Source organism: Vicia villosa, linkage group LG4, assembly GCF_029867415.1.
Source record: "Vicia villosa cultivar HV-30 ecotype Madison, WI linkage group LG4, Vvil1.0, whole genome shotgun sequence".
NCBI classification, from domain to species: Eukaryota; Viridiplantae; Streptophyta; class Magnoliopsida; order Fabales; family Fabaceae; genus Vicia; species Vicia villosa.
Window position 1 is genome coordinate 155,261,936 of NC_081183.1, and position 12,518 is coordinate 155,274,453.

The window sequence follows — 12,518 nt, forward strand, 5'->3', positions numbered from 1 at the left end:
ACTTAACTAAGTATATAAAGATGACTAAACTCAATTTTGAGAAAATTAACAGGCATCAAGAAACTGTGCGGAGTGGCATGAGAACATCCTTCAAGAATTTAGAGATGCAACTTTGTCAAGTATCTAGCCATTTAACATTAAAACTGAGATCTAATGGGGATTTTTATGGAAATATGTTAGATAGTCCTAGAGATAAGGAAATTAAAAGAGAAGTCGAAGAAGAATGGGAGGTAGTCGATGAAGGATTGGTTGAAAAAGAAAAAGAAGAAGAAAAATGCACACTATCTGATTTAAAAAAATTCAAGAATAAAAGAAGCGGATGTGAAAAATATATGTGGGAAAAGAGCAAGAATGCAATATAAAGATTATATAGTTTTGGATGAAGCTCTAAACTCAATAATTCAATTAGACATAGATATCCAACAAGAAAATCTTCAACAAGAGAATATTCCTAATTCTAGCAAGAAAGTTAATGAAAGAGGATGAAGTATTGGATGAGATTGATGCCTTGTATGATACTATCAAGCTGAAGTGAATGTGGAGGAAAAACCTCCAATTCCTCAAATTAAAGTAATTCCTACCAAACAAAAGGAAGAAGAAGGATGATATATTTTTCATGTCATGTATGTCTCCCTAATAAAAAAATTGAAAGGTCAAACTTAGGACCTTAAATAAGCGATTAGTGGGAGGCAACCCATCAGATAAGTTTTTTATTTTATTTACAATTTTAAATTTCATGTTATTTCAATTAATCGTCTTTATTTTGTAGCATGTCATATTAAGGAGCAATATGACAAAGATGTGAGAAATAGATTGAAAGAAGAAAGAGAGATAAAAAACTCTCTCTAATCCTAATTTTTATCGCTAATCTATTTGCACTTTCTAGTATTATTGTTGTTATTTCAGGCAATTGGTCCAAAATGAAGTCGCACCTCTCGAGCATCAACATCAATCAGACAAAGGCATAATGGACCAAACAGAACCAAGACTTCAACAACACCATGCAAGACGCGCCAGACTTTTTCAGCTCCAATGACATGTGATTGTTGTTCCAATAGTAGTAGCTAAAATATTCGGCTATCTTTTGTACCACTTCTCTAATGCTTTACTTAATGAATGAGTTTGTGATTGTTGTTTCTGCAGCTAAAAATTTGCAACTGTAGCAATGAACAGATGAACCAACAGAATCACAAGATAAAAATGTGACCAGCAGAAAGGTTCCTTACGAATTGAATGAGAAGGAAGAAAAAGGTAATCGATAGACTTGTATTCGATCTCCAGATATCTTATATAGTAAGGTTTGAGCCATAAATTTTCCGTTTTTTACTATTCCTTTCATTGAGTGTATCCATGCATTATTATTCTATCAGGTTTAAACTATTTCTGATTAAATTTATGTGGTTTGATTTACACACACTAAGGTAGTTGTTTATTATAAACTTTAAGCCTTTTCAAGACAACATGTATTGATATGAATATTCTTTGTTAACCACTATGAGCTTACAAATATATTAGTCATTTTACTTGAAAGATTAAATCTTTAAACCCTGTCTTTGAAGTTAGGTAGAATTTTTGGTTTTCATGTTTCATGAAAAAGAATAATTTTGGGGTTACTTTTGGAATTGAGCAAAGTTTAAGTTTGGGTTTGGGGTACTAGAGATATTTGGTCAAAAATTCAAATATTTTGAGAAAATAATAAGTTGAATAACTTCTTAAAAAAGAAAATGAGAAAAAATGAATGCAAAATGAATAGTGAAGATAACAGAAGTATGAATCTCTAGTACCAATAAGCAGGAAAAGAGTTGGTGTGATAACAAAAGGAAAACTGTGCACCTAACTCCAAAGATTTAAGCCTACTCTCCAAAAAATATCCTACTCGATCATAAGCCTCGTTATAACCGAAAAGCCCTCATATATGTGTGTTTTGATTACCTTAATAAATTTTATTAGAACGTGATCAAACTCAGTATAAAATGTTTTGCATATTGATAGAAAGATTACCTTATCAAATTTAGTTAGTTATAGTGAGATGATGATCAACTTGAATACTTGACAAGGTTGAGGGGATTTTTCTGGATTTTCTCAATTGAAGTCAGGAACAGGAATGAGGATTAGGTACAAAAAATATTGAAATGGTGACGTTCATTTGTTATTGTTTCAGTTTGTTTTTCTGCTTGAAATGTGCAGTTGCAGGCAAGTTACTTGAGGACATGCAACAATTGTCATCATCAAAAAGAGATAGAAAGTGTATCTATGTGCTTGCATGTATGAAGTTGATGACGACAACGATCATTAGTGATCGTTGGAAACTCATGCTAATTGATTGAAAAAACTATTTTGAGCCAGCAAATCAATTGGAGAGGGGATGCACGATTAACAAAACAATTAGGACAACACCTTAATGACATACAACAGCATTTCACGACGCGAAAAATACCCGAACACATCGCACACTTGAAATACAACAAAGTCGTCATCAATCTTTATTTGTTCCAAAGGAGCGGGAAAACATCGAATAAAACCCACAAAGGAAAATGAATGGTCATCGCAACCATGGACACGTTCGGGAGTCGGTTATGCAAGGAAGGTATTAACACCACTCACATTCGTTATACTCAACGGTACACATTTAGTTAGTCATGCGTATGAGTATTAGCGTGAATCGTTTGTAATCTTCTACTTAGTGAGCGAGAAAAAGATAAGAAAGGTTTTTTTTTTTAGTTTATTGGGTTTGACGAGATGTTGGCTCTCGCTCCTACGTATTTCCTACTACAATGAAGAACTCAAGACCATGTAGTTCTAAATAGAAAACCATGTGTTGGTTGATTGCTTTTAGAGAGTGATGTATTAGACATTTCGAGCGTTTAAACCTTTGATTGATGCTTGCTCTATGAGGGTGAATCTTTTGTTTGTTCACGTCAAAATGGCTAAAACACACTCATTTATGAAAAAAATTGAAGTTGCACCGAGGCAAAAGAAGTTTGATTGGTTGGATTGATTTTAAGTGAAAAAGAGTATCCAGATGGGAAGCCCTACGGATATATCCAAATACTCGGGAAAGGAAGAGGTCTAAATCCAATCAACTTTTTTTTCATCCAAAAAAGTTATTAAGAAAAAGTGTGAGACGAATCAAGATTCGTGTTTCTTAGGAAGACAAATACTCAAACAGTGAGCTCTACAACAGTGTTTGAGTATTCAGGAAGGGAAGAGGTCTAAACCCAATCACCTTATTTTCATTCTAGTTTATTATGAAAAATGTTTTTGAAACGGGGTTTGTAATAACTTGACGTTGGATCAAATTTTTGAGGTTGATTTACAAAAGTATTTCGAGTTAAGCGGGAAGGATGCTCGACGTTGGATTGAGCTTTTGAAACTTATCTTGAAAGATCGATTTTATTGCGCACATGCTTTTATCTTGCATAACAATCGATATTATCCAAGTAAATAACCATACTAGCAAATAATTAAGTATTAAAAGAACGAGATAAACCATACAAACATGCACATAAAGGATAAATCAAGCACTTTCAAACTTACCAAGCTATCTCTAAAAAATTTCTTTAAAAAAAAAATTGTTTAATCCTATTTTGATTAAGAAAGCCTAACTTCTAAATTAATATTTTTAATTAACTTGAAATAGAAAAGAAAACTAAACTATTTGGATTTAAAAATCAATTTAACAAGAAAAACTAATTACTCTATTTATTTATGAAAAATAATGAATGCCAAAAAAAACTTCAATACTATTTTTTTTTATTAAAACAAATTCTAAAAGACTAAAGTAAACTACAACCAAAAAATAAAATAATAAAGAGATGAATTACAAAAAAAAAAGGGAAATTTTTTCTATCTTTTTACCTTTTTAGGGGTCTCTAGCGTAATTTTTTTTTTGTCACTAGAACTTGCAGATGCATCTCCGAACGCACCACATTTTATTTTTTAGAAGTGTTTTCGAAGATGCATCTCCGAATTCACCAAATTCATCTTTTTCTTCTTTTTTTTTTTTGCGAAAAAAGTATTTTCAGAGATGCATTTCCGAAATATCCTAATATTTGGTCTTAAGATTTTTCAGATATGCATTTCCGAAATAACCAAATATTGTTAAAAAGGTTAAAATCAAGGTGAATTAATTATATTAATTATATAATTAATTGTATTAATCAAGATACCAAATTTCTTTTGATTTTATTTTGTAAAAATATTTATTTATAATATAGTTATAATACAATAAATAAATATTTGGTTTTAATTATTTATTTATAATATAGCTATTTTAATTAATTAATAAATATTTATTTATTTATTTTGAAAAAATATTTGATTTGATTTTGAAAAGATTTTATAGATGATCCCAATAGTTTATAAATTATTCATCATTTTTTAACAAGAAATTAACGCGTTATCTATTCATTTAATAATTAAATGTCCTATTTTAATATTATTAATTATTAATAACATTCATCTTTTGATTATAATATAAATATATTTTTAATATAAATATCTTTTTAATATAAATATATAAATATCTTTTTAATATAGTAAATTATTTGTTTTTATCAATTCTATGATAAAAACTTTTAAAAAAGTTTAATTAGAAATGTCAGTTTTATTTCTCCAAATAAAATTGTCATCTAAATTAAATTAAAATTTTAAAGTTACAATTAAAGAATACTTTTTATATATTTTATTCAAAAATTATTCATAATTTTAAATAAATAAAGATAATTACATTTCACCATTGCAAATCGAAATTTAATTATTACATTTATTGTTTAATTTCATATCATAAATTTATTTTGATATTTAATTTTCAATTATAAATTTAAGTTTTTCATTATTAATGATAACACACTTTAATTATATTATAATTATATTATAAATAAAAAAAATTCAAAATAAAATTGAAATATCGGTTAAAAACCCCTGAATTTGAAATATTGAGATATTCTGGATATGCATATCCGAAAACACCTGAAACTAAAAATTAGATGCGTTCGGATATAGATATCCGAAAGGTATTTTGGAATTTTCATATGTGTTTTTCACCATATAGAAGCCAAAACCAATTTCAAACCACTCACCTAGGGGTGGCAAAACGGGCAGCCCGCCTCGCCTTAAGCCTGCCAAAAAACGAGCGGGACGGACAAACCCGCCAAGTAAAATAGGCATAAAAATCATGCCCGTCCCGCCAACTTGATGTCTTTCTCATTGTCATTTCTTGTATATATAAAGGCTACATAACTATTTGGATAATTACACTAAATAATTACATTGAAAACAAATCAATTTATGATTTATTTCCCTTATTTTAGAAACAAACTCTAGAATCAATTCTTATTCTAGGAACAAATTCTTTTTTGTCTTTGTTTTTTTATATATTTTAAAAACTCGATCTGTTTCTTATCGAGGATCATATATTCGGAAGTGTCGCAGCATAAATCCTTTAAAGTAACTTCTATCGTCCTGCTGTCGCGTCTCTCAATATTCAATGTATGTAATTGTGAAGCAACATTGAATTTAATAGTGGCCATGGAAGTACCAGTTTTTTTGCATGAACCACCAGTTTATGACATTTCCTGCTGGCTCAGTAACTTGTATTCTCGATACTTTTCCAATCAGCCAACCGGACATTTTGTAGCGAAAAATTCTATCAACACCAACATCCATGTTGTATTCCTCAGAAAATTCAACCGTCTCCAGAGATGTGCAGTTAGTAACAAACAAAGTTTGTAGGGATGGTGGAAGATTGGAGAGAAACCTCAGCCTCTTGCAGTCATAAAATTTAAGATATTCCAGCCTTGAAAGATTTCTGATTCTAGCAGGCAAGCTCTCAATATTGCAACAATGTATTGACAAAAGTCTCAGGGATGAAAAGATGTCGATATTGTCCGAGAGTTCACCAAAATAGCAGTAGTCATTCAGAAGCAGTTGGGCTAAACGCAGCAAACGTGGTTGGCGGTGGTTACTACCATTAACCCCAAAATAAACCAGTACTTCAGCATGAATATCATCAATGCAGGCATGTTCCATTTGAATTTCATCAACACTATCAGCACAATAAGTTAGTGGAATAGGTTCCCCAAATTGTCCATCATGAGACTCAGAAATCCTTGGTTGTTTTGAAGGAAATCCAAGGCGGTCAAGAGGATGAGCATAGTGGCGAAGAAGCCAGTATTCCCTTGGAATTCTGTTGTATTCAACATCATGGTAAGCTCTCTTAGCTTCTCTGCTTACTTCTTCATTTAGGCTTTGCATGATGTCAAATGGAGCATACAATGGTCGAATTCCGCACTGTTTCACTACAGATCTTGAACTACCTGACAAAACAAAAAACTCGAAGGAAAGCTTCCATGGAATATTCCTTGTGAGATCTGCAACATCAAAAATTTGGTCATACCAAACCCATACCTGATCTAATTCAGCATCACTACAACAAGACTTCATAATGGAAGTTCCCTCATATTTGCCTTCAAAATAGTATCTACACCCCGCCATAAGACCAGTACGGCGAATATTCTTCCTTTTTGATTTGGATGCTCCAAGAACAAGGCAGAAGGCAAACCCCAGAAATCTGTCCCTAAAATGGCGCAGTGGAGAAAGTTCAATAGGGATGACCAAGGAGTCTGTTCTTTTATGCATGAACCAATCTGGTACTTCATTTCCCACTAAAATACTATAAATGGGCCGGGATATACGTACAAAATCTTCAGGGTCAAAGTTATCAAAAACTTCATCATCAGTTACATAACATTCTTCAAACTTCAATGACAGGTAGGCTGCTAGCTGAATTCTAATAAGTGCCTCCTCCAGAACAGTTCTGCCTGCTGTCTGATCCAACTTTATGCAATTATGAAACTCAAATCTACCCAAATACTTTTGATGACGAAGAGACATTTTTTCTTCCTCGTGAATCTGTCTCAGCAATGTTCTCTTCTTTAGCCTACCAAAAGAATCTTGCAACATTCTGATCCCTAAATTTGATACTGTTTCTAAGGAAATGCAATTGCTTACATTCAAGTCTTGTAGCAAGAACGGGAGCTTAGGCAAAGAACGAAGCCTCCTGCAGTTGCTTACGTCGAGAGCTCTCAACAAGAAGAGATATTGTATGCTACCAGGCAAGGTCTCAATATTAGTACCTCTTAATGAGAGTTTATTTAACTTCGGTAAGAGGCTGAGGTTGTCAGGGAGTTCTTTAATTGCCGTGTAATCTAAGTTCAAGTACTCCAGTTCCTCTGAAACAACTGAATAATTTGTGAGTCTTGAGCACCCTCTTAGATTAAGCCATCGAAGAGATTTAGATTGTTTCTCACTTTCAATGTGACAAAGTTGTTTACAGCTTCTCAGATTTATTGCAAGCAGACTATCGAGTGACAAAATATATGAAGGAACATTCAACAAGCTTGTACAATCATCAAGATGTACTTTTTCTAGTTTTGAGGCAAAAGACAAATCTGAGAGCTCAACCAAGTTCTTGCAACCGCTTAGGCATAACGACTTCAAATTCACAAGATCCTGTGTTATAAGAAAGTAAAATTTATTTGACAAGTTGTGTATTTTTTTTTCTCAATTCTTTGTCTATGAAGTAAACAAGCTTTGACAAAATACCTGCACTCCATCCCAGAGCTTTGCAATTCGGCTATGTTTTATATCAAGTTCAACAAGCTTCTCAGCACAAAACCGTGGTGGCAAGGATTTAAATGGAAAACAGTCCCATCTGAAATAACTTATTTCATCAGGCATGCAATCAAGACCTCTGGAAATATGCACATTGATTCTTCTCGTATCGCCTGAGGGTATATAAAATTTCAAAAGCCTTAGCCTGTACATTCTTTGAAATGTTTGAGGGCTTAATGTCAACTCTTTGATTTGTGACATGTCCAAGACAATGCATTCAATACTTTCAATACCCTGACAAACAAAAGAGTAAATAAATTTAAACATAATGATGGGCACATTAATTTACTAATGTAGTGTATGGACTAAGCAATTTGATCTCTACCTTGCAATACTTTAGGACATTGTAAACTTCTTTAGGATCCCACAACCGACTTCGTTCTTCAGGCTTTTTCATATATTCTACATATCGTCCCATTTCTTGTAACAAATCATGCATATGTACTGTGTTGTTTTTAGAAACAGTTACAAGAGACTTGTCTTCAAGGCTTCTCATCCCAATTTCCGTAGAGAAGCCACAAGCATCTAATATACTTGCTATTTGGCTTTTTGTTTCTCCTTTCAAACAGCAGGCTATGTCTAAAAATATATTCTGCTCTTCAGGGTCTAATCCTTCATAACTCAATCTCAACACATCATAAATTTCAGCTTTGGGAATTTTCTTCAGTTTTTCTAATGCACTCTCCCATTCTTTTGGTCGTTTGAAACGAAGATGTGATCCCAGAATTTTAAGAGCTAGAGGAATGCCCTTAGCATAGTCTACTGCCCTTTCTGTCAAGTATTGGTATTCCATTGGTGGACAGTCTTGTTGAAAGGCATTGAAGCTAAAAAGCTCCAGTGCTTCACGAGAATTCAATGCCATCACTTGGTATACTCCATCAACTCCACCATTAAATACTTCTTTGTTTCGGGTTGTCACTATGATTCGACTGCCTGGTCCAAACCAATCTCGCCCTCCAACAAGATATTCTATTTGTTCGGATAAACTCACGTCATCAAGAACGACAAGGACCTTTTTACATTTAAGTCTTTCAACCACAAACCTGGAACTCATAGTAGGGGTGTTAATATCAATGCTTTGGTCCCCTAACACCTGTGCCAGAACTTTATTCCGCAACTTTATTTGATTTCTCCATTTTTCCCTGACATTGGCAACAAAGTAACATCCCTCGTATTGATAAGAGACTTTTGCAAACACAGCATCTGCAGTGGTTGTCTTGCCTATACCGCCCATACCCCAAATTCCAATAATATGCACGTCAGCTGGCCCAGAGCATAACAATGATTCCACATGTGCAATGTGTCGAGAAATTCCAACAAGCCCCTTCTTTAGAACACTTGGGCCCATACATTTCAGTTTATCTAATATAACTTCAACAATTTCTTTAACTAGTACTGCCTCAGACCTAGATAAAGAAGAAAAATTGCAAAATTATTAGACACGTGAGGATCAAATAACCACTGTTTCTTTGATTGATTATACTTAAACTCATATAGCATATTACCATACTCGCAAAATAAATATTTTTCCAAATTTATTGCTTTTCTTTCAAAATGTTTTTGATTAGCTATTCAATCAAAAATATTTTTCAATGAATATACTAATAACTAAGATTTGTTTATTAAAAAACAAATAATTTACCATATATGGCAAATTTACCTATTTTTTGAGGAAATCCATCCCGCTAAGTTAACAGCTTTATGCAAGGAAGTTCTCCACTTGTGTACCTTGATTAGATTGTCATTGAAACGCTCCTCGTGTTTGGCAAAGGCATCTTGGTAGGTTCCCCTTTGGTGTCTCACATGAGATGGATCAATGTGATAGAAAACAGGTATGACAATAAGTTTTTTCTTGTCATTGCATTCAATGATCTTCGCGAGTTCATCCAAACACCATGTAGAAGAAGCATAATCTTGCGAGAAAATTGTTACGCAAATGTTGGAGTTTTCAATAGCTGAGAGGAGTGTTGGTGAGATACCATCTCCTCTCTGAATTTGCTTATCATCCATGAATGTTTGGATGTTTTTTCCACGCAATGCAGCATAGAGATGGCTTGTAAAATTGCATCTAGTATCTTCCCCTCTAAAGTTGAGAAAAACTTGATGCTTTGAGTTTGACTCAGAAGAAGAAGTCATATATACATCAATAAGCACTCAGTTGTCAGTTGACTTCGATTTTTGTCAAGTCTTCTTCAAAAATTCTCTTCTCCTAAATTCCAAAACACGACGTTAAAAAATCTATTAAAAGAAGTTTCATTTAGGAGGACACTTCATTTCCAGGATCCCACAAAAACAAGTTAAGTAAATTGAACAAAACAATCAAAATTGGTTGCGCTAAACATCAAACAGCATTGTTATGAGTAGTAGTAGTAGTATGATCACGACCGTTTTTATCTAATTTTATTTCTATGTTTTCGTATGTTTTTATTCGCATTTTACTGCAAATACTAGGTGTTTTCATTGTGTTACAGATAAAAGACATCTGGCGTTGACTACGGAAGGAAAAGTACAAGAGAATCAAGCTATCAACAACCATGATGGGCAGGCCGTCATCCTCCATGACACCGTTATGGTCTAATGGTCCCAGAGAAACAAGGAGTAAGCACTGATGAAACCATGACGAGCATACCATCATCCTGCATGACACCCGTCATGGATTCAAAATAGCACCATGACGGGCTGGCCGTCATCAGAGATGACGCCCAGACAGCCCCATGTTCAGGCAGTTCCAGTATTTTCTCTAGGAAGTTTCTTGTGTTCTGCACGATTTTTGAAGGTTTCAACTTTCAACTATCATTGGAGTGAGAAAATAGCTATATATTTGTACTGTAACTGATTTGGAGGGGATCCAAGCTTTATTTTGTATTAAAATTACTCTAAAATCATGTTTTCAAGTTTATGCAAATTTCCATTTTCACATAATTTATCTGTTGTGTTTTATACTGTTGCTGCTGTACTCTTAGATCAAAAGTCTCCCTTCAGAGCATTCTTAATTTCAGAATCGTTTATTTTACTGTTGTTTACAATGCATGCTATGCTATGTATGTTTATGGTGTTTTACCGTTAATTATGTCTAAGTAGATTTTGCGTAGAGTCTGAGACATAAGAACCATCATACCGACGGACCTCATGTAATGAGAATGATGTAATTATTTTGTAATTTCTGTTTTCAAAAAGAAATATATTTGCTACGAAAGTAGAAGTACCGAAATACCGTTTACGCGCCGAAAGGGCAAAAACGGTATCCGACTTAGAAATTCGAAAGATAGGCTCTGAGACTTGCAAAAGCTAATCAGAATTGATCTGACTTAGAAATTCCAAAGATAGGCTCCGAGACTTGCCAAAGTCAATCAGAATTGATCGAGAGATTGTAAAAGATTTTTAAACTAAAAATTCATATTGCAAAAATAGATGTTTTATCGGTTTTAAGGTCCGGTGACGCGGCGACGAAAGTGGACATTACCATTAATTTTGATGTTTTCTAAAAAAAAAAAAATCAGAATTCTTGTTATGATTAATATAACGAACTTAAGTTTTAATATTAAAAAGTGAAATATTTCATATTCTCGCAAACAAACTAGTTTTAGCAATAAGAAGTGATACTCGTGGAAACGGTACTTGATGACTGATCTATGTGGATTTGATACTTTTTATACTACTCCACATAGCCGAATTATTGCGGCCTATAATATTATAAGCAAAACAAAATGATGAAAAAGAAATTAAAAGGTGAGTGAGTACCGACGCACCTTGGTGTTCAAAGGTTTAGCAATAAGAAACAAGTGTGGATGAGACCTTAATGGTTAGTTGAAGATATATCCATCGTGAATTGTGCTCCATCAATAATGGAGTAAACAACCAAAAGCGTGTGGAAAGCCGCGTTCCAATTTCTAAAGGGAAAGTGACTCATTGTAAGCTCATGGCATTGACTTCAGAAAGGAGGTCCTCGTCGTGTAAACTTCACACAAAGAAAGGGAAATTACATTCTTCTTAAGTAGAAACAAGTTTGGATTGGGGTAACTTTGAACTTCTGTATCTTTCTCTGGGGGCTATCTCTCTTATTTATTTTCAAAATGAATCAAAATTACTAAAATTATGTAATATAAATTAACTCAATTATACTTGGAGAAATTTAACATTATTTCATGACGTATTTCAAAATAATTTTATAACTTATATTATTTTATCCTTTTAGTTTTATATTTTGGTTATAAGACTAACTTTGTAATTTTAAAATAAAAAGCTATTAAAATAAGAATATTGAAAAATAAAATTATTGATATCACATGTCTAATATATAATTTAAAATAATTTAGTTATTCATGCTTTTAAGAAAAAAAATAAAATTATTTATTTGACAATATTAATGAACTTTTTTTATGGGAAGTATCAGAAAACATCAAAGATTCAAATTAGTGTTTAGTTTAGTTGGATATTTGTTGAATAAAAACAGGTTTGATTGATTTGTTTGGATGTTGAATGATGAGAAAACAAAGGTTTGTAAAGTTAATTATAAAAGATTTGTATGGATAAGTCTCACCTAAATTTTCACTTTCATTTTATTTATTCTTTATGATTATTCATTTTTTTATATTATTTAATGTTTTTAGTGATTAAATATTTATTCGTTCGGACAGACCAGTCAAGTTTTTGTGATCAGTCAGTAAATATTAAAAGTGGATATCACATAAGGGTAGATGGAGTAATTTAATTGAATAGAGATAGTTGAGTTAAATGAGTGTAAATTGCAGGTCTAAAATGCGATTACTAGCTGTAGCATTTACTTATTAATCCCTAAGGATTGGTCTAGTGGTGATGACTCGGGTCTTAAGGTCTCAAGCTTA

General features: G+C 32.7%; 1 protein-coding gene across 2 annotated transcripts; it reads right to left on the reverse strand.

Annotated features, from left to right (window-relative positions):
• Positions 1-4,941: 4,941 nt before the first annotated feature.
• On the reverse strand, positions 4,942-11,725 carry LOC131595608 (TMV resistance protein N-like). Of its 2 annotated transcripts, XM_058868002.1 has the most exons (5): positions 11,424-11,725; positions 9,335-9,883; positions 8,000-9,080; positions 7,606-7,908; positions 4,943-7,512 (listed from the first exon to the last, which is right to left on the reverse strand). In XM_058868002.1, exons 2-5 carry the CDS (start codon positions 9,808-9,810, stop codon positions 5,518-5,520), a joined length of 3,855 nt encoding a protein of 1,284 aa, XP_058723985.1. In that variant the 5' UTR covers positions 9,811-9,883; positions 11,424-11,725; the 3' UTR covers positions 4,943-5,517. The 2 variants fall into 2 exon arrangements, with proteins under 2 accessions (XP_058723986.1, XP_058723985.1); XM_058868003.1 differs by having other exon boundaries at positions 4,942-7,512; positions 9,335-11,725.
• Between the last annotated feature and the right edge of the window lie 793 nt (positions 11,726-12,518).

Excerpts from the sequence above, each read along its gene's own strand:
- LOC131595608 (XM_058868003.1), bottom strand. The coding sequence starts at position 9,810 with ATGACTTCTTCTTCTGAGTCAAACTCAAAGCATCAAGTTTTTCTCAAC. Across the intron at positions 9,081-9,334 it reads TGGATTTCCTCAAAAAATAG|GTCTGAGGCAGTACTAGTTA; the intron begins GTAAATTTGCCA and ends TTCTTTATCTAG. Across the intron at positions 7,513-7,605 it reads AGCTCTGGGATGGAGTGCAG|GATCTTGTGAATTTGAAGTC; the intron begins GTATTTTGTCAA and ends CTTATAACACAG.